Source organism: Dryobates pubescens, chromosome Z (assembly GCF_014839835.1).
Source record: "Dryobates pubescens isolate bDryPub1 chromosome Z, bDryPub1.pri, whole genome shotgun sequence".
Classification (NCBI taxonomy): domain Eukaryota; kingdom Metazoa; phylum Chordata; class Aves; order Piciformes; family Picidae; genus Dryobates; species Dryobates pubescens.
Genome location: NC_071657.1, coordinates 109,243,798 through 109,266,211, shown reverse-complemented (window position 1 = coordinate 109,266,211; position 22,414 = coordinate 109,243,798). Strand labels below are relative to the sequence as shown.

Sequence of the window (22,414 nt, the reverse complement as noted above, 5' to 3'; positions counted from 1 at the left end):
CTTAGAAACACAACACAGCTCAGAAACCCATGACAAATCATACATACATCATGGGGTTGCATTATAGACAGCCTGAGGCTGCGCTTAGGTCCATATGATCATCATATGGAGACCATTACACAAGACAGACCTATCCATAAGGATTATGTATTGCTTCAAAACTGTGGATTCTTTATCTATGTTGTACAGATCTGATAGTCACTTTCCATCTGCTTCCTCTCCAGCTCATTAAAAATAGCGTTCAGAAGAGAGATGTTGAAGTCTTATTTTTCAGCTATAAATCCTACAGCCATTGGTATTCCCAGCTGCTTCCTCTTCCCCAAGATCCACTCCCTTGCCTTTCCTGTTACGTCCTTCTGGAAGGGACCTCCAAATGTCATTGAGACCAACCTTGTTACAGTCAACAGAAGGTATAATCAAAAATGGTGCAATATGACACCATCCAAGATAGATCTCAACCCATGAACAGCATTTTAAAAGTATAGTCTGAATTATGCCTTTGTCCAAGCAACATGTTACTAGAATATAACCCAAATCTCTTGTCAGGTAACAGTCATGAACCCTTCCCACTATCACACGCGCAAGAAGAAACCAACAACAAAACCAAACCAAACCAAACCCCACACAAAACCAAACAAACAACACATACAAAGCAAAATAACCAGAAATGCCTTATGTGGAACCATGACCAACTTTGAAGAGCACTCCTCCTATATATGCTAGGATGACATGCTTGATAAATGCATTTCAACTAATTCATTTTTTAATACAGCCTTGGAAACAACTGACTGAAATTCTTCTGGTTTCCATGCCAAGGCAGCTTCTTTGCAAGAACACCAGAGACAGAGGTAGAAATGGTTTTCTTGCACTTATGCAACTGAAACGTTAATATTTCTGTTATTCAGAGTTCATAAACCCTGAATGTTTGAAACACTACAGGCACTAGCATAGCTAATGACTGGTAATTAAGTTATCCTTTCCCAGTCTCATTTTCCTCATTCACAGCCTGGGAGTGCACTCTCACCACAGGCCATAAATTATTCAAGGATGAGCCGCTTTCAGCCTCTTGCTGAACTTTCTAAATTTTTTTCCAAAATTAAATAGTTGAGGATTTGAAGGTTACAATCCTGGCATAACTCTTAAACTCACAGGCTCTTAGTTAATAATATGAAGTATAATACCTTCAAGAGACATCCACACAGCAGGACAGCCAGTATCTTGGTAGGGTTTCCTTTTTGCTTAATTTCCAACAGAAACTCATCCTTCTGTTTTCTCTAATTCTAAACGCACAGGAGCCATCATGCTGTTCAACACACTGCAGACATGTTCTTTGCTCCCTAAGGTTTTATGCACAACTAAAATCATGAAGCTGCCCATTCTGCACACCCAAACAGACACTGCAATGCAACTGAATGTTACTCTGTTCCCATGTATGATCCCAGTTACTAAGATATTTAACATCAAACTTTCTCCAAATTCAATAGGTGAAGCCAAATATGAAATCTTCCAACCTACATGTCCAAACAGTTAAGTCTCTTTAAAATATTTAATGATGGCTGCATTTTACTGAGATTTCAACCACAGATAATAGGCTTAGGAGAGACAACAGGGGCTGCAGAAGCCTCCATAAGGTTGTAATTCTGCACGTATACAAAATTTAGAGTATTCAAGATAATTTGGAGGAATATCTAAGCTAGTGGTTCCTCACTTTGCATGAAGAAATGAGAGGAATGAAGAATCAAAGAGAATGGAGGCTCAGCCTACTAAGGGTCCAGACTGTCCTCAGACTGTGCTCTGACATGAGAAGCAGCCTCCTGACAGAATAAAAATGAAGTGGAGCTTTATTACAACTGCAGTGAAAACTAAGTATGTGGCTCCCACTGCTATTGCATATTAAACCTTCTGGAGCTTTTCCCAGAGCAGGGGTCTAGGCTGACAACTTTCACCTCAGGACAAACACTGATCAACCAGTGCAGAGAATCTGTAAGAAAATACACCTCACCACTCACCCAGTCAGAACAGACAACCTTATCGTCTGGACTGGCAAGTAAAAGTACATCACCATTTTGTTCTGTATTAAGATGTAAGTACTTCAGAGAACACAGAATGTTAAGGGCTGGAAGGGACCTCAAAAGATCATCTAGTCCAAACCCCATGACAGAGCAGCATCACCTATACCAGATCACACAGAAACACATCCAGGCGGGTTAATATCTCCAGAGAGGAAGACTCCACAACCCCCCTGGGAAGCCTGTTCCAGTGCTCTGTCTCCCTCATGGTGAAAATGTTTTCCCTTGTTTACATAGAGCTTCCCATGCCTCAACTTCCATCCATTGTCCCTTGTCCTGTCATTTGGCATCACCAAGAAGAGCCTGGCTCCACCCTCTTGGTACTCATCCTTTACATGTTTATAAACATTAATGAGGTCACCTCTCAGTCTTCTCCTTCCAAACTGAAGAGCCCCAGCTCCCTCAGTCTCTCCTCATAAGGAAGATGTTCCACTCTATTAATGATTTTTCTGGCTCTGTGCTGGACTCTCTCAAGCAGTTCCCTGTCCTTTTTGAACTGAGGGTCTCAGAACTGGACACAATACTCCAGATGTGGTCTCACCAGGGCACAGCAGAGGGTGAGGAGAACCTCTCTTGACCTATTTACCATGCCCCTTCTAATACACCCCAGAATGGCATTGGCTTTCTTGGCCACAAGAGCACATTGCTGACTCACAGTCAACCTTCCATCCACTAGGACCCCGAGGTCCTTTTCCCCTTCACTGCTCTCCAACAGGTCAGTCCCCCACCTATACTGATACCTGGGTTTATTCTTTCCCAAGGGCAAGACTCTACACTTGCCCTTGTTGAATTTCATTAAATTTCTCCCTGCCCAGCTCTCCATCCTAAGTCCTGCTGAATAGCAGCACAACCCTCTGGAGTGTCAGCCACTCCACCCAGTTTGGTGTCATCAGCAAGCTTGCTGACGGTGCACTCTGCTCTCTCATCCAGGTCACCGATAAATATATTGAATATACTGGTCCCCGTACTGACACATGAGGGACTCCACTAGATATAGGCCTCCAACTAGACCCCAGATACATAATTCCAAAAATTCTCTAACTGAAAGCGTTAGGAGCAACTGCAAAGGAAAAATACATATAAATTAAGCAATAACAATAATTTATGCTCATTTTAATGTAACTGTTTCTTGCATAAAGTATTTTAATGTACTCTTGACTTCCTATTCTATTCTATTTTTAGTACCTACTTATCTGCACAGGATGGATGCTAAAAGATGTCCATCAGCAAATTTAATGACAAATATTTCTTTCAAGCAAGGCACAAGATTTAGATTTATTTATGTAATTTGATTCATCCCAATTTGTTTTACATTAAGTACAAAAAACAACTTGAACGTAGGTGTAAATACAACTTCCACAAAGTAGGTTCAATGAGATTTAAAATCAGTTATGTACCCAGAACTGTAAAGCACAACTAAAAGCAGCCCAGGATATACAGATAGCTCACTATAACTGCTGAGAGAGTTCATAATGTATGAATATACAGAACAACCTTCAGGAACACATTATCTCTTTTCTGATCTTTCAGCTGAAACACATTTAGCAACTCTGTACAGAACAAAGGAAGCGTTAAAGAACGAGAACTGCAGATTTACTCAAGCTGAGGCCTAAATGAAACACACAGTCAAAAATTAAATAATAGAACAATGACTTAAACATTTTGCTGAACATTTCTAAGAACACAGATGCTAAGATAGTAGCAACAGGTTCAAAGACTTCTTTATTTCTCGAAGAACTTATGGTGTACTGTAGCTGCCTGAAATGTTTTAACAATTATAGAAAATCATGTTTCCAAGTCTGGTATGTTCATATTTTCTAGGTGACATACATTTAAGAGAACCATCCATCAACTTATTTACAAAGGGAAGCTTATTAATTTTAAAATCTTCATTTTTTCAATTTAAAAATAAAAGAGGCAACAGTTTTGGCACTACCCATAAGGCGATGGATGATAAGTACCTAGGACAGCAAATCACATAATGAAAGCATAACCAGAAGAAAAAACATTTTCTGTAAACTTGCTGGTTAAAGAAACGGTAAGACTCTAATTATCATTAAAGAGAAAATTAAAGAATCAGCATTTGCAAGTCACTAAAACACCCTATCCAAAATACTGAAGTTTATTTTAATAATCAGGAAATTACTTCAGTCTGTGAAACCACTGTGCCATGTCTTGTGGGAGAACTTGGTATTTCTAGCATTATTATATTATCAAACAAGTTTTATTACCAGAAAATAGCAAAACGTTTAAGGAGAACAAGATTTTACTTCATAAATATAATGAAAAAATATTACTCTGAAGTCCAGCCTTTGTTAATGGTCCATTAAAAAGAAAACACAAAGAAAACCCCAAAGGTAACCATGCCAGTCTCTCCTCTGAGTAAAGACCACAGTTTTTCTTGGTGTGAATGGTTTTACCAACTTCTTTTTTGCATTTCCATCAATGATAGCTGAACCTTAAAGTTTGCCATTTCAGTGTCACCACGTATGCACTGCACGGACTGCAAGCCTAGACTTCATAAACTGGATTTCATTTAGATTTAAAAAAACAATCTTTGCATTTATCTTAAATTTATAAAAAGTTTTTCTTCCAAAACTTAAGGCAAAACAAGTTTTATTGGTTATGTTTCCTTGAAGTCTGAGAAGGTGTATGAGGCTGTGTTTAAATATCAAAAAAGCTAATGCCATATACAGTATTACCAACAAAAATAATGAATAAGGCAGCATGCACCCTTAAGATGAAAAGAAAATTTAATTTTACAAGATGTTTAAATAATCCAAAAGGAAAAAATGTCTGTCTCTTCTAGGAGTATCTTCATAAAACATGGAAATTTTTAGAGGACATCAAGTTACTAAAATATTCCATTCAACATTTATACAAATACATTACTACAATTATAAGTTTACATACAATCAGCTGACATCTCCCAGTAAATTAATTACTTAAATTTACAAGACAAACATAAATAAAGCTGTTAAAACAGGCAAGTACAGTACTGATCTATCATTCAGCACAATGTATTTTTTTTCATGTCTTTCACCTCGAAAAGAATCAGATTAGAATTGTGCGAAGTAGTTCTCCAAAACTAAAAATAAAGTATAAGAGAAATAAGTTTATCTATGCAGGTTTGACACAGCATAGGCACATCCAGATACCTTAAGTCCCATTTTCAGGCATTTAATTTACCATTTAACAACCTTTTTGTCTGTTTCTCAGAAGAGACCACAGTCTTTAAGGTTATTTTTGATAATTACATCAGTTACAGCATCGAAAACAAACTGCACATTTTTTGTGTCTGTGGCACAAGTGAAGTGGGTATAGATTTCCTTTGTGTCTTTCCTCTTATTCAGATCTTCAAACTGACACTGAATGTAAGCAGCTGCTTCTTCATAAGTGTTTGATCCTAGAAAGAGAAAATTCCTCAGTAAGCAGCTTTCCAATTGAGCAATAACAAGATGCACACTGTACCTCTGAAGGAGTGGGCCTCAGAAACACACTAAACCTGAAAAGGAGTCATTCCACGGCCACTAAGATTACAGAAATTTTGAAGGAAACCTTTTTTGACAAGTTTTTCAGAATAAAAACTAAGGACTCGGTAACCTTAAGGTCTTTTTCAACGCAACAATTCTATGACACAGTCAAACTACAACTGCAGGAAGAGTGTTTTCATTTTTTTCAAAGGCAGACATTAGTGATCCATCTACTACTATTAGTGAAGCCACGTAACTATAGCTGAGGGGGTCCTACAGGAAGGCTGCAGAGGGATTTTTCATAAGGGCATCTAGCAAGAGGACAAAGGGGAATTGTTTGAACCTGACGGAGAGTACATTTAATCCGGATATTAGGGAGAAGTTCTTCAGTACAAGGGTGGTGAGACTGCAGTAGGTTGGCCCAGGGATGCTGTGGATGCCTCCTCCCTGTGGGTGTTCAAGGCCAGGTTGGATGAGACCTTGAGCAGCCGAGTCTAGTTGAGAGGCATCCCTGCCCATGGCAGCGAGGTTGGAGCAGATGATCTCTAAGGTCCCTTCCAACCTAAGCCGTTCTAGGATTCTATGATACTTCTAACATGTATGTGGCACTGTTGAAATAAATTCCCACGTATCCTCTGAGATTACTGCTAGTGTAAAAAACTACTTCCAAGTACAAAAGTGGGAGGACATCAGGGAAAAAAAGTGGGGAGCGGGTGCTAAATAAAATAGGTTAAAAAGAACACAACAGTTACATGCATCAGCAGACCAGCATTATTTCACCTGGCTGAAAAGATGAATCTGACTTAGCATTCATTATGTTATTCGTGATCCATAAAAACACTTCCAATTTTACTTCATTTAAATAATTTATATATATGGAATTGTTAAACTACTTCTGATTTCTGCACCAAAAGAGGTAAATTAATAAAAAATTACTTGATAGCTGCACTCCACCCCCATCCCAATACCTGCATATTCAGGGTAGCAAATAGTGAGGGGACTCCTTTTGATTTTTTCTTCAAAAAGATCTTTTTTGTTCAGGAAGAGAATGATAGAAGTATCTGTGAACCATTTATTGTTGCAGATACTGTCAAACAGTTTCATACTTTCATGCATCCGATTCTGTAATTGGAAAAAGAAAAACAAACCACCTTGTCGCATTTTAGCAGATTTCAGTAATAAAACTAGCATGTGCATTTTTTATTAATTACAAATGAACCAAAGAAGTCACAAAACTAGGTTTCTAGAATACAGAATCACATTTTACCACAGTGAAATATAGAGAGGCTAAGACCACTACAAAGAATACTTCCAGTAGCAGGGTTTAAGCAGCTGTTTGGGGTTTTGTGGGTTTTTTTGTCCCTCGTTTCCAGGTCTAAGCTGTTTAACAATTGGGAAATTTTTGGTGTGTTTCAATATTTTGCATTACGGATGTTCTACACAAGTTGCTGAGTTACCTGAATTTGTCTTATACTGATTAAACCTTCTGGAAACTGAAATTTAAATTCAGCATGTAGTTGAGACTCCAGCATCAGAAAAACACAAAACCAAAACCCAAACAAACAAACAAAGAAAACCAAACCTATAGAAAATCAAGTAAGTAGGTTTGTGGTGTTTTTGGAGTTTTTTTCTCCTCTCACCCTAACTCTGTAGAAAAATTATTTAATGTGTAAGTACTCTGGCCAAGCTCTAGTCATTTAAGCAGGATGCTTAGCCATGATCTTCTTTGACTACATTTGACTTGAAAGTATTTTTTACTCCTCTTACAAGAAGTTGAATAACATGAGGAAGAGCAGAGTTCACTAACGGTTGGCACACAATAGATAACCATCACTTTAAAACATTTGGATAGTAAAAAGCATGCACTCTGTGCATACTGATATGGAAAGAGTCACACCTTCAAAAAGGAGGAAGGAGTGGAGGTGATTAGAAGGGATAAGGAGAAGCAAAATTTCTGCAACTAAAGAAGAGATTATAGGAACTTTTAGAAACAAAAACTGAGGACTGCGGAAGAAAAGAAAACCAAAACATGAAGTAGAAAGAGGTTAAGTCAAGAAACTTCTAATTATATACTTTTAGTATCCATAAAGAGACTAAAATGTGTATTACTAACAATCTATCCTCATCAATTTATGCATCCTTTAAAACATGATACAGTGTAGCTGAAAAGAATACTTGTCTCAGTGTTTCTTCTGGGAATGAGGAAATTCTCTGAAACCTGAAAGCACAAATTCTATCATTGTTTCTCTGAGACCTTTTATACAAACCCCATACACCCTCTAAAGACCCAATACTTGAAAAGATGTATTTATAGCTTTCCTTTCAAACTTATTTACTCTCTGTTAAATAGCTATTTGCTTCAATATTAAAATACTTGCCATTTCCTCATCTTCAGCCAAAACTAGGTCATAATCGCTCAATGCCACACAAAATATAATTGCTGTAACACCCTCAAAACAATGAATCCACTTCTTCCGCTCTGATCTCTGGCCTCCAACATCAAACATTCTGCAAAACAGAAGAGCAAAGCAAGGGATGATCTTTGCCATTTATTGCTTTCTGAATGTTAATCAAGAAAATCTGAAAGTATCAGCTATATAAGTCTAATCACAGATCTGCCACATTCATTACTATTTAGTGCCTCAGTATAAAAAAACCCCAAAGTCTTAAAAGCCTCCCTATACAACATTTTACAAAACATGAGGAAGAGCTGATAGCTAAACAAAAGTGAGTATTACAATGTTCTATTTCATTGGCATAGTTAATTGCAATCTATAAAAAATAAAAATACCCAGCTAAATGCAAACTAAAGTGTTATTCAACTTTTAGTCCAAATGAATAAAAAAATCTGAAATAGTAAAAGGTATTGATCAAAGAAGCAAGATTATTTAAAAGCAGAGTCGTGTCTGGTTTAGTATTTGGACATAATGCAATACTAAATTGGATAAAAGTAACACTGACTTTAGTATTGTTGGTTTAGTACACTAAATACAAATATATGAAAATCTAATTTTCAAATGTTTTCAAATTTAATCAGGAATCTCTAAATCCTGGTGAGTTTCAGCTTCTCTCTGTCGTAAACCAAATTGCAACTTGATCCATTTTTCAACTGCCCATGTTTAAAAGGGACTTTTTTTAAAAAACATACAAATTATTGTCAAAATTCTCTTTATAGACAAACTATGCATTCCATAATAACAACAATAATAATTTTCTCCCTAGCAATTAAGCTATAAGGCAGTCTTGTTTGTTTTGAATTCCTAGGTGTAGCAGAAATAGACCAGTAGGAAAAGACCACATATGAGAATTTAACAGCAGAGTATCGGGAAATGAGCACAATATGAATGGATATACTTTTCTCTGCTAGCTAAATGATGTAAAAGGCCATTTACCAACTATTATAGGCTACAGCCACTCTGAAAGGCAGAACTTTTATTAGACATGATTAGGAACTTCAGCTATTTTGCACACCAGATAATCAGCATCCAGATATATAGCATCCTGATATAATGAACCATGAGTCATAGGGTGGGGGAATAAGACCCAACAGAAAAAAAAGCAGCAAACCATGGTACCCTGAAATTAAGTTACACATATATTGTAGGATCTTCTCAAAGAGAGAGAACACAAAATTTTTCCATCTGTCTCTCTTTTTTTATGAGAGAAAAAGAAGCCTATTGTCTAAAATTCTTGCAGACTTACAGCTTCAAAACAATGCAAATATCACTACCATTGCTATGTCAGTCAATAGTCCATCATTCAAAATTTTCATTTTCCCTCCTACTTAAAAGTAAACACAATTACCTCCTTTTATAAGAGACCTGGATTTTGTCTTCAAGGGGTTCACAAGTAATTTAAACTTTTTTTTCTCCATTGTTATAAAACAACAACAACAAAAAGCTTAGAATTCTCTACATATAAAAATGTTCAAAAGGGAGAAGGAAGAAGAAAGGAGAGAAAAAACAGAGAGAACAGACCAGTTCCTACAACTCCATCCCCTCTGCGTAATTGGTAGAATGGCCAGCTCTAGCATGAAAGCCTTATCTGAGCAGAAATGTCATGAACAAGGAGAAGAAATCCAGACTAGAACAGCAATCGTGAAGTTGTACATTCTTGTAAAGATACTCCACCATAAAATCATTCAGAATTATTTTAGTAATAAGGCTATTAAATTGAGAGACTTTGGTAGCCAGTAGGGCATACAGGCAAATCTCTTTTACATAGGACAAAAGAGAATACAAGACAGAAAAACTGAGTAAGAAAAACTGCTCGTTTTATTTTTTGTGGACAGTTCTGAGGAACAGAAGCAATTAAATGCTTTATGCTGATAACAGTAGTTTAATATCTATCTGCGTAGATCTCATCTAGTTCGGTACCTTATGGCAATGGTCAATGAAAAAAAGTGCTACTAAGATGGCAACAGAGGTGTAAGAAAACATGGCACAATTTAGTGTATTAATAAAAAACCTTTAGTAAAAAGTAGTCTTTCAAAAAACCATGAACAGCAAATTGCTCTGTAGGTACCTTTCTGAATGGTTTATCTGCAATGGTGCAAAGTTAGGGACATACACAAGCTCCTTTTGTTAGCACAGCATGTTTTTGAAAGCTAGTGTTGCCGGATTTCCTTTGTTTGTTGTGCTTCTTTCAGGCTATTTAAGCAAGGAACAATCATTCTGGTGCCCATGAGAAATGTGACCAGATACTTTATTATGATTGCTCTCACTTTAAAGTTATACAAGTTGTTCCTGCCCCCAGATTTGCAAAAGATTTTTGAGTTTGATGTTTTGGGTGTTTTTGGTTTGGTTGGGTTTTGTTTTGTTTTTAAGGCAGGGTGTTTACAGAAATGATACATATCTACAAAGTCTCACATAATATTACATACTTATTAAAACCAACCGGCATTGTTTATTTTCCCCCTTTCTTATTTTCCTTGGGCTGTAAGACTGCAGTAAAAAAACAGCCCTATCTATGTAACATCACTGTACTACATGACTAGGTAAATTGCACTTGCAGAGATTCAATTATGGTTGCTATTTTAAGAAATGTTCGAGTGTTTTGAGTTGCTAGCTTTTTATAAAAGAAGCCAAATCAGTAACAAAAAAAAACCCAACACCCCACACACACAAACAAACAAGCAGCCAACGAATAGAAAAAAACCTAAAGCAAACCAACAACAAGAAAACACACAATAAAAATGAGTAGAGAAGGAAACAAAGGATCAGCCTGTCAGAAACATTATAACCTCTAAAGAAGTCTTCTACTTGGGTAATACAAGTGACAACACTCATTGCCCCTTTAATGTTCCACAATGGAACAATGCTATCTTAAAAACACTTAAAGATTGGTTAGAATTTAAAAATCTAAAAAAAGATTCCTTAGAAATGCTCCTTACTTTCAGAGGTATATTAGAGAGCAAGTCTCTGGATATCACCCTATTAAATGCAAGTTATCCACCTACTCCTGCTGAGTTCTCAAATTAGTGATGGCTGTCTTTATAGGAAGGTATTTTGTACACCTTCATAATTAATACCTTAAATTTTAGTCATGACTTCTGTCAATTCTAACGCTAATGTTTTATAATTTTGTACTAAGACCTGAATTTCCATAAGAGTTTGTTAAATTATCAGAATAACACTTCTACAAAATAAGGCATTCTTCCACAACAGAAGTAGTACGTAATCACATTCCACTTCTGAAAAAGTCTATAGAAACAGGATGAAGAAGAATTGGTGTTTGCATCTTATGCTGAATCAATAATCAAATCTATGCCAAGTGCTTTATAGATAAGGCTGAAACAAGGCTCAACCTCAAAGAACCTAAAGACACACAGCAAAAAAGGAAAGAAAAGGTAATGAAGAAAACCTGAAATACGTAATATTACACAGCCTATGTTTATGTACCCTCATCTTGGTATAATCAAGCCTTTTATACCTTTAGTTCATCTTAAAAGTTCTCTGCAAGGTTATGTAAGCATATACTTCAAGACCTTCCAATAACTCATTAAGCCTACTTCCTAAGGCACCTGCTGTAGAAGTATTTAAATGTACAGCATTACGGCTAAACACTTCCAAAGGCCTGTCTTTCAGTTACACATTTTATATACGTGTAGTCAGACGATCTGTATAACAATCCTAACAATCAGTACAGACTGGAAGTAGCTACCTGCACACAAGTTCACTGAAAGTCTAGAGGAATTTAAATCCATCTCCAATAGGGAACTGAACAAGAAACACTAGGAAATGAGTGAGAAAATAGATAATCTGTTTTTCACAATACTGAAGACCTTTATTGAGATTACTCTTCTCAGATGAATTCCCATTTACCAGCTATTATTTTATGGATGAATATGAATTTTGTATACTGAAACCCTAAACCAATGAAATAAAATACATATCCACAGCTACCTCGGAAGCATCCCCATTATAGTACTTGTTATGCATTACATGAAAAAAAAAAAACATTAAGATATTACACAAATATAATATATAGACATGCTGACAACAATCTCTGCACAGTCTAAATGCAGATTCAGTGTTAATTTTACTGAGTATTCTTATTTTTCCTGACCAGTAGGAGGTAGAATATCATCACATTTATACTATCCTATGCTTTCATCGTAAATATTTTTGAGACATAAATGTTCAAAATACTAACATTATCTTTTAAATCCCACACCACAGGAAACAAACGTCCCATTCTTAAAGTATAACACATATTTAAATTCAGTTCTTCAGGAAGATGGATTTACACTTTCATACAACACCATCAAGCATTTATAAGCCTCCAGCTCTCCAACTGAATTCAAAGGGAAGAATCAGATATTTAACATGGCATAAAATGGAATACTATGAGATTTAATTTACATAGAAGATATCTTTACAATAAGCTTTTAATAAACCCAAGCATTTATTACTTAATATCTGCATATTTATTCCAAGTCATTACAGGAGTTCCAACAACTCCCAGATCCCTTCAGAAAATTGAGCCAAGCATGAGGAATTTTCACAAAAATGGAGAAAGGGAAAAAAGAAAAATAAATCAAAGTTGTAGTTAGACAAATTTGTTAAATTACATCATAGAAAAATCCATTTTCTAGAACTTAACGGAAACCATAACAGACAGATGAACATGCAGCATGATTTACATACTTAAAATGAAGATCTTTGAAAGTAAAGTGAGTTTCCACTATTCCTGTAGTTTTCACTCTAGTCCTGAGAACGTCCTGTTGTGTTGGAATGTAGCTGGTTTGTGCTATCCTGTCCAAGTCATTCAAGTAACTGAAGGTAAAAATAAATACTGCTTTCAGTTATTCAGAAAATAATTACAAAGAATTACAGAAGTTTTAAAGTCCATTCATTAGATCATGCTTGAATTTTATAGAATATCTTTCTTTGAGATGAGACAAAGAACATGACACATGCCCCTCAAATTTCCAGAATGTTTTGGAACATACTTTAGAGACACAAAGATATTTCCTCCCACAAGAAAACTTAAGCAATTGGTTGCCCTACAAAGAATTCTTTTGAAATCCTGAAATGTAAACATGGCTGCACATACACCAGTGCTGCTTGCACTAATCATTAACACCTTCAGCTTTGTAATCTACTGAACTACAAGTAACTGTGAGCTATAACCAAAGCCCCAAATTATCCTGGATTTGATAAAAGGCATGGAGAGAACAATTCAGTGTTTTGGCTAGAATTACTGTAGTTGTAAGAACACTTAATAAATAACAATTAACTTTCTACCGCTAATTCATAATTGCACACAGTTTTTACAATAGCATATACTTTCATTGCCAAAATTAATGTGATGCAGGCCAAGAAGCACAGCTTTTCTGAAAAACAAACAAATCTTATTTGTGCTTTTCTCACGATAAATAGGGAAGGCATTATGTCCTTCTTTCAGTATAACCAGAAGTTAGCAATTTTAAGGATGTAATTGTATAGCTAGAAGTTCTCTTAGGAAACTGGAGGCAAAGGTTATCTAACACAACAAATTAAAACAAAAGAAGTGATCCTCTAAATTAAATTGATGACAGTTTATAGAAGTGAAATCTCTTAAAGTCAAGACAACTGGCATTGTGACCTCAGCTTGTTGCCATCTTCTCTCTTTACTCGTAGAATAACTTCAGCAAACAAGTAACTGTGATGCAGAAGTACCAGTATCATTACTCAATACAATGATAGAGCCCTGTTCATTGGGCATGCCTATAACTGCATTACTCAAGCTGTAGTCTTCTCACACATTGTTTCTTTATGTACATCTCCCTCCACATTGTTTCTTTATGTACAGTTATTGTAAAGAACAGAAATAACTTATTTTAATGAAAGTTAAAAGCAACTTCAAATGCTACAACTTAACTCACAATGACAGAGCTTTTAAAAATTGCCGTGTAAGGACAGTATCACTCCCACAACATTCTTTACCATTTTACCTCTCTCCTGATGGACTCTTCCTTGACTGCCTTACCACTCCTTGCTGCCATCACATCTTATTTCTCACACCCTTGACTCCTTGCTCTTTTATTTTTTAATGAACTACTTTAGCAGAGAAGACACATCCTGATTGCTACCTTTGCTCAACACATTCCTAATAGAGACCATTAAATTAACAAAGAAAATGTAGCAGTGCTCAACTATAGGAGAAACTCTGTTATGAAAGTAGTATCCTTGGCAGTAGACTCATATTACATAATCAAGTTTCCTGGACTGAGCAAGTACTTAAATCATATTTTTGTAACAAAAATGCTATTAAAGCACCATCCTCAAGAGGATGAAACAACTGGTCAGAACATGACACATTCATAATTATAACACCTCTTCCTTTTCAAGCTTGAAGTCTAGAGTTGGAGCATTTTGACTCAAGTAGACAATATCTTTGTTTAGATATTCTAAATCTTCCATCTACATGGATGCCCAGTTCCACAAAAGATGAGACTTCCCCTGTATTTCTTCAGCTACTTCCAGGACAAAGAATCTTATTTGTCACATAGTACTTACTAGGCAGCAGAGTCATTAAGCTGGTATTCTCTAGACCTGTTGAAACAAGCTTGAACCCCACTGTCTTTCCACAGTCTCTTAATAACTCCAGCAAGCTCTGCAGTCATAAATCCTTCTTCTGCTGCTCCAGCTAACACAAAGAGTTGACGAGCATCATCCTTTAAGATGTAAAACGAAAGCGGAGACACAGTGAGAAATAAAAAATAAGTATTATCACCCAAGAACTATATTCAGCAAGTCACAGAATCATAGAATCCTTTTGTTTGGAAAAGACCTCCAAGATCGTCAAGTCCAACCATTAACCCAACACCATCATAGCCATTAAACTATGTCTCAAAGTGACATGTCTACATGTTTTTTAAACACCTCCAGGAATGGTGACTCCACCCCTTCCCTGGGCAGCCTGTTCCAGTTCCTGACCACTCTTTTCAACAGAAACTTTTTCCTAATATCCAACAAAAACCTCCCCTTGGCACAATTTGAAACTATTTCCTCTTTTTCAAACCCCACCTCTCTACAACCTCCTTTCAGGTAGCTGTAGAAAGCAATGAGGTCTCCAATAAGCCTCTCTTCATCACACTAAACAAACCCAGTTCCCTCAGCCACTTCTCGTAAGACTTGTTCTCCAGACCCTTCACCAGCTTTGTCATCCTTCTCTGGACATGCTCCAGCACCATAATGTCCTTCTTGTAGTGAGTGGCCCAAAACTGTACACAGTATTCAAGGTGCAGCCTCACAAGTGCTAGGTACCAAGGCATGATCATGTCCCTGCTCCTGCTGATCACACCACTTCTGATACAAGCCAGGATGCCGTTGACCATCTGGGCCATCTGGACACCCTTCTGGCCCATGTTCATCCAGCTCTCAACCAGCACCCCCATGTCTTTCTCTGCCAGGCAGATTTCCAGCCACTCTGCCCCATGCCTGAAATGTTGCATGGGGTTGTTATGACCCAAGTACAGCATTTGGCCTTGTTGAATTTCATACAACTTGACCTCAGCCCATAAATCCAGCCTGGCCAGATGATTCACTTTCTTGTAAACATGAATGTAACCAAACAAAATCTTTTGAAGGAAATCCATTGGTTTTAGTGTTCTGTGTAGGATATTTCAACACATTTTTCAACAACAGCAAAAGACTAGTAAATCAAGCATCCCATTAGCTGATATAAAAAGAGCAGAAGCAGCTCTAACTTGAACTAAGATTTTACTAAACATATGTAGGAACATATTTTATGATCAAGTGTAAAGTTAACCTTATTTCATTATCAAATACAACAAACCAAATAGCATGGTTCATTACATGCTAGAACCTTCAGAAATGCAGATATATATAGATTGACTGAAGAAAACACATTAATGACTTAGACTAACAAAAACACAACTTTGAAAGTGACAAATGAACATTTATTCCCCAGTCTTGCACCAGGAAAAATACTTCTTAAAGCCCTTCAAGGTAAATCACTTACAAATATCCATTATTGTAATTATTCTACAGAGACTAAGTTTTCTTGGTAATGTGACAGCACACAAACAAAAGATTTTTAAGAGAGAGCAAATGCTAGGTTTTCAGACTTTATGTATTGATTGTCCTTGAGAGTAAGGCTAATGGAGTGCAGAATGTCAATTCACCAGTGTCCTCTTACAGAATCTGACCAGCTAGCTACCTGCACCCAATTTTGACTCAGTAAAGAAACTAAAAGACAGATGATACTGGAAAGAGAGACCTAGGCACATCAGTTAGGAACTGAAAGTATTTCCAGAAAGGATTAAAAGAAACAAAGTTATTCTCACAAAATGCAAAGTTACAGATGCAAATCTGTAGAAAAATCTGGTTCTGCCGTCTTTGCTGTTCAAAAAAATAAGCTGTGGGGAAACAAAGAAAAAAAATGAACCCACACTTTCAGGATAAGCACAGAAACAGTGATTGTTCTAAAGACATTGTCCATTGCAGACTTAAAGAATCAAGAACTATGATAGCTAACAGAGAAATTGTTTCCAGATGGATTAATACTGATATTCACAGTTCAAAAATCAAAAGCTTACAGTTTCGTCAACGAAAGGCAAACTCCATGAGATTTATATGTATCTGTATATATATCTAGATAGACATGTGAACAAGAGGTATCTAATACATAGTTCAAAAAATCTTTTGAAAGCTTAGTTACAAATTTTTAAGTGGTTATTCTTCAAATTAACAGAATACTGATTACTGTGCATAGAGAACTAATACTAATGCAATGGATTTCACTAATAATGAGAGAAAGGATCAGAGCAGTAAAGATCAAAGGGTTGGATAGTCAGATCTCATGAACTATAGTTTGAGCAACAGGCCTGGATAAAAGAAATCTGAGTAACAATTCTGAGTTTGAATATTATTTGCAGAAGAAAATGCTAAGGACCTACAACTCAGAAGCAGCAGATTTTGAGGGAGAGCCAATATATTCAGACACATGGTTGAAACAGGCAATTTTGTCATAAATGATAATACCTAATATGGTCTAACTTTCAAACATCATAAATCTACTCTGTTTCAAATAGCTCTAATATCTGCATCACTAAAATGGGTGGGGAGGGAGGGGAAACACAAGGTGGAACAAGAAAATCAATTCCAGCTTTTTAAAAGATCAAATATTGAAATAAAAAGTGGTCTCTGTTGCCCCCATATTCCCTTTTTGAAGGATGGCAAGTACTATAGACACCACAGGTGAGGTAGTATACAAGGATTAAGTTATATTTTCATTATTAACCAGTAGTAGATATTTAATTACACTGGAATAGAACTGCTTCCTCTCTAGGTGTCACTGGTTTTACACCAGATTTCATGAATGAGATCATGCAATACAAAAAAACCCCAAACCTCTCTTTAGTTAATTACAGCAAATCTCACATTCAGAAAGTGATCAATAGTCCTTGAAAGCACATTCACAAAAGGTCTCTCAAAGCACAGCTTCTGCATTACTACTGGGACACCCTGCAGGACAGAAGTTACATCAGTCTTCAGAACAACCATTACTGAAGCTACCAGTTTAATCTGTGCTCCTTTGATTCAACAGCTTCATCTCACTGCTTTATCATCAGTTGTGTGACAGAAACAAGACTATATGATTTTCCAAAGAAACTTATTGCCTTGCTCATTCCCCTCAGAAATTTAAGAAGAATCTGAATGTAACAGTTTTCATCAGGAGTTACAATTCTGAGCACTTTTCTTACCCCTAAAAAAAAAAAAAAAAAAATCACAAAATTACAAGGAAATAGAAAAATTGAAAAGGCTATGCTGTAATAAGAGTATCCATATTATTTGCTTGTTTTTAAGTGAGACTGACTCATAACACAAGCTACAAATTTCTTTTTCTATTTCTGACTTTACAACTGACAGAAATATAGTACTGATACTCCATAGAAATGTTGCTCTGAAAACAAAGAATTTGGACCACCAAGACAACTTAAGTGTAAAGGGATGGATAGCTATTTTAAGATAATCCCTGACAAAAGTTTGCTTCATCATTTATATAGCTCTTTGAAATCAAGAAACTCAGATGATTTCAAGCTGATACCATAAATAAAATAGCTCTCAAAATCTAGTTAGTCATTTTATGTGCTAACACCTAAATTTACTCCTCCTCTGTTTTCTCTTACTATGTATGTAGTAACTTGAGTCTACCATCTGCTTCATTCCAACATTAACTGTGAGGCTCCAGAGATGACTTCACTCTTCCAGTACTGAACTAACATAGTAAGATCCTGTTGCTGCCCTGGAAAACTTCTAAGTCTTAAGGGATGACAACAGCAAACAAGAACAAATGTAGAGAGACAATCAAAGAAAACCAAGCTTTTCCTAGTTATGTTTACAACTTAAAAGGTTTTAGGTAAAATTAATGTATGTAGTCAAAATAATAACTATGAAAGAGCAAAATGAAAACTAATAATTTATGACTGCAAATTATATTTAGACTTCAGATACAACTTTACATGATTTTATGAATGTCTGTCTTCCTTGTGACAACCATACCTAATGCATTTCACAAGGTATACTCATTGCAGGTATACTCTCAAATGCTTATAAATTGCTTTTTTGAACACAAGACTTAGTCACTAACAAAGAACTTAACACACCATTTCTTATTTTTCAAGAACACCCCTACCCTCTCAAACTGCAGTTCAACCTTAACAAATGGAAAGTACTCATTATGACAAAATATCCCTCTGACTACCTTACGTACCTATTCCAATACATGAACAGCAACAAAACTTCTTCCATACTTCCTGCAAGCCAGCCATTGTGTGGCTAAGCTCCTGCTTCAAAAGCTGTACTGGTGAGTGTTTCATATTCTGACACTGATTTATATGGAAAGAAAATAAAAAGCACAAATCCAGAGCTAAGGTCCAATGCCATTCAAACTAACAATTTCAGCACTGTAGCAGAGAGCTCATTCCTGTAACCAGAGAACAAGCAAAACCATTTAAGCTAAGCACATCATGGAGAGATTGAGAGCATCTGACCTTGTGGCCAGACACAGACATAATCAGAGTATTGGGTTAGAACTGAAGAAACAATGAGCCAAAACAATCCATTTTGCAGACTTGCTTCAAGAGGTGAAAAGGCAAAAGGACCCACCAGGGGTTTGTATACAGGACATTAGATGAATTAAGATAAAAAAGGTGTGGAAAAGCTTAGAAAAAGGTATCCCTAAGGAGACCCATGTGGTACTATGAGAAAATGGAACACCAGCAGCAGGGCTATGCCCATGTCTCTGTTTCAAGTAAAATAAAATCCTCCACACTGCAAATCACACTACAAAATAGACTCAAGCTCAGTGGCTGGAACTGTTTGGGGCACTGCTGTGCCTATGATCAAATAGAGAAATGCAGATGCTTACCTATTTTAAAATAACATAAAGACGTCTAAGATAGATGACTTACAGAACAGATCAACTCACAAGTCCATGCAAATAAGACAACATGAGTACATAAGATTTTTCAAAAACTCCCTAGGCCTCAGATATTTAGTTCTGCAAATTTAGAATTTGGAGAACTGTAGCTAAACTAAAGCAATCCAGTGTGGATTGCCCTGTAAGTCACCTTACCATGTAAAAATGGCACTTAGTTTTCAATCAAACTTTATATCCTACAACAAATTTTTGGATATCAAGTGATATTTTTAGAAAATAGTAGTGGACAAAAATTGAAAATTAATGGAAATGTCAGCTGTATATCGTGTGTGAACTTCAATACTCACAGCCCTGGTTGCATCACCGAAGTCTATCTTCAACCTCCCCATTGCTCTAATGATAGCAATAATGGACTGAATGGTGTTACTGTAGACAACAGCTTTGTACTGTTTACATTCTTCTTCTGAATAACCAGCTTCATGGATAATCCTACAGAAGAAAAAAAGAATAAATTCTCTACTAAAAAAAACAATTATTTCTCTATCATAGTATATCACCATACTTACTTCATTTGTTTGACAATTGTACTTTTTCCTGATTCACCAGCTCCTGAAAAAGAAATGTGTTAAAAATCCATTAGTTGACTTCTCTTAATCTCTGCAAATACATTAAGGTTCTACACTTCAAATAACTAACCAAATTAAAAACCTTCAATAGTTAAAAGTACATTTACTACAAATTGAGCTTTTTACATCAAAATGTGTCTCCAGCTAGAAGTTTCAAAATTGAAGTATTTTAAGGACAAATGATTCAGTTCTAAAAAGTTTCTTTTTACAGAAATGAGCATATCTTTACAGGTCTGCTAGTGTTTATAATACAGATGATTGGTTGTTCAACTTCTAAGGGTTCTGAAGATCAATTCCTCTAACTGCCTTTTTAATCAAAACCTAACCCAAAATTGCCTTTATAAGTCCTTCACACTGTATTAGTGGTCTTTAGTGCTGCAAATGATCATCTTCAGTCTCTTCAGGGATCTTATCTGTGCTTATAAATACTTAAAGGGTGGGTGCCAGGAGGATGGGGCCTGCCTTTTCTCAGTGGTGCCCAGTGACAGGACAAAAGGCAAGTAATGGACACAAACCTGAACACAGGAAGTTTCATCTAAACCTAAATGTGAACTTCTTTACATTGAGGGTGGTGGAGCACTGGAACAGGCTGGTGAGTCTCTATCTCTAGAGTCATTCAAAGCCCACCTGGATGACAGCCTGTGCACCTGCTTTGGGTGAGCCTGGCCTGGCAGGGAGGTTGGACTAGATCTCCAGAGGTCCCTTCCAACACCTAACATTCTGTGATCCAGGGGTGGGGGTGACAACCAAAAAAACATTTAATAAATCAACCTCACATATGGTACTGTGAGGGAACTGAGTAGGGCTACCAAAGCTCAAATAAATTTAAGAAACAGCTAAAGCAATATTTGATTCTCCAAGCTGCTATCTGGCCAATTACATAAGAACTTACTAAAAACTATTTTTAAAAAAGACTCAATTGGACTTGATCTTAAGCACCTTTTCCAACCTAAATGATTCTATGGTTCTGTGACTCACTGCACTATGATACTATAAGCAAACAGCATTTTAGAGTCAGTATTCTTTTATTTTCCAAATGAAGCATATCTGTTTAAAAATAATTGAAATAACTATTTCATACTTTGAAAATAACAAGTCAGCAAAAATGTTACTTTAAACTACTCAGAGCGTCTTATGATTTATTATCCCACACACTGCCCACATAGCAAGCATTCCAGAACTACAAATTTCTGGAGCAAATGTTTTATGCACCCAAGCACAGAAACTGCTTTTTGTAAGTGCTGAGATGTTAATAGTAACATTTCTAACTTGAGAAGCATTTGCTAACTGCTTACTGAAGAGACTAATCAAATACCCCAAATAAGAAAGCACTGCAAAACTCCACAGTATTCCTCTTTGGAGGAAATCAAATGTCAAGTACAACAATTCCTAATAGCACAAATATATTCCTGGCAACAATAATGCAGAAGGGGGGGGGGGGGGGGAAGTAAACTAAAAAACTCCAATCAAAACCAACTTCAATTAGGAAAATAATTAAATAAAGTCAGAAGAATGGAATGGAGCTGGCTTTGAACAGCCAACCAAGCTGGGCAAAGAAACGGAACCCACAAACTCAATAGTCTTGTACGCTGACAGGAGAGAGTTCAAGTATGGCCAAGAGAAATTAACATACAACTCTCAATCGATGCTTGTCAGCTTTTCAGACTGTAAAACAGGAGACTTGTACCACATTCACTTAAACAAACACACGCAAAATTTAAAACACAACCTACTGACTCCTAAGTCGTTGGATTCACCTATAGTGAAGTTCTCTCTCTGCAACTTATCTATTCAGTCTTCCATCAGATGCCAGTATTTCACAGTAGAAGACAAGAGATGAATGGTGGCTGTTCCTCAGCTGCCACTGGTCACAGCACAAGCTGTGATTTCTACTGTTTCTGCTATGGAACAAGTAATCTCTTTTAAAAAGCACATGGCAAGCAGATAGCTTGGAACTATTATCTCTTAAATTTATCACCTCACAACACATTACTAGACATGAGACTTAAATCAGAATTCAAGGCTGCTAATCATTGTTACAGTATTCAAAACACAGCATTGCTAGTACAAGAAACCCACACTAAAAGCCTATTGCTACACATCCAGTGGACAGGTTGGTCATTAACTGAAATATTAGATGACAAAAAATACCAACACTGATCTATTTCCCTGCAAATTTGGTGCTTTTTTGTCATGTTTGGGCTTTTTCTTTGGATTGGAATTTTTTTTTATTGGTTTGTTTCATTTTGATGTTTGTTTGGGGGTTTGGGTTTTGTTTGTGGGTGGGGGTTTTTTGTTTGGTTTGGTTTTTTGTCTTGTGTCCCCATTCCTTTTTGAGGCCATCCAGCAGTTA

General features: G+C 36.4%; 1 protein-coding gene across 1 annotated transcript in view; it reads right to left on the bottom strand.

The window, feature by feature from the left end:
• Positions 1 to 3,979: 3,979 nt before the first annotated feature.
• Positions 3,980 to 22,414, bottom strand: part of GNAI1 (G protein subunit alpha i1) — a 36,390-nt gene continuing 17,955 nt past the window's right edge. Inside the window, exons 2-8 of the mRNA XM_009900042.2 lie at positions 20,002 to 20,044; positions 19,783 to 19,924; positions 14,545 to 14,702; positions 12,691 to 12,819; positions 7,921 to 8,050; positions 6,511 to 6,664; positions 3,980 to 5,475 (exon numbers count right to left, since the gene is read on the bottom strand). Coding sequence (XP_009898344.1) covers positions 5,285 to 5,475; positions 6,511 to 6,664; positions 7,921 to 8,050; positions 12,691 to 12,819; positions 14,545 to 14,702; positions 19,783 to 19,924; positions 20,002 to 20,044 — 947 coding nt within the window. The 3' untranslated portion in view covers positions 3,980 to 5,284. The remainder of the gene's footprint in view (positions 5,476 to 6,510; positions 6,665 to 7,920; positions 8,051 to 12,690; positions 12,820 to 14,544; positions 14,703 to 19,782; positions 19,925 to 20,001; positions 20,045 to 22,414) is intronic.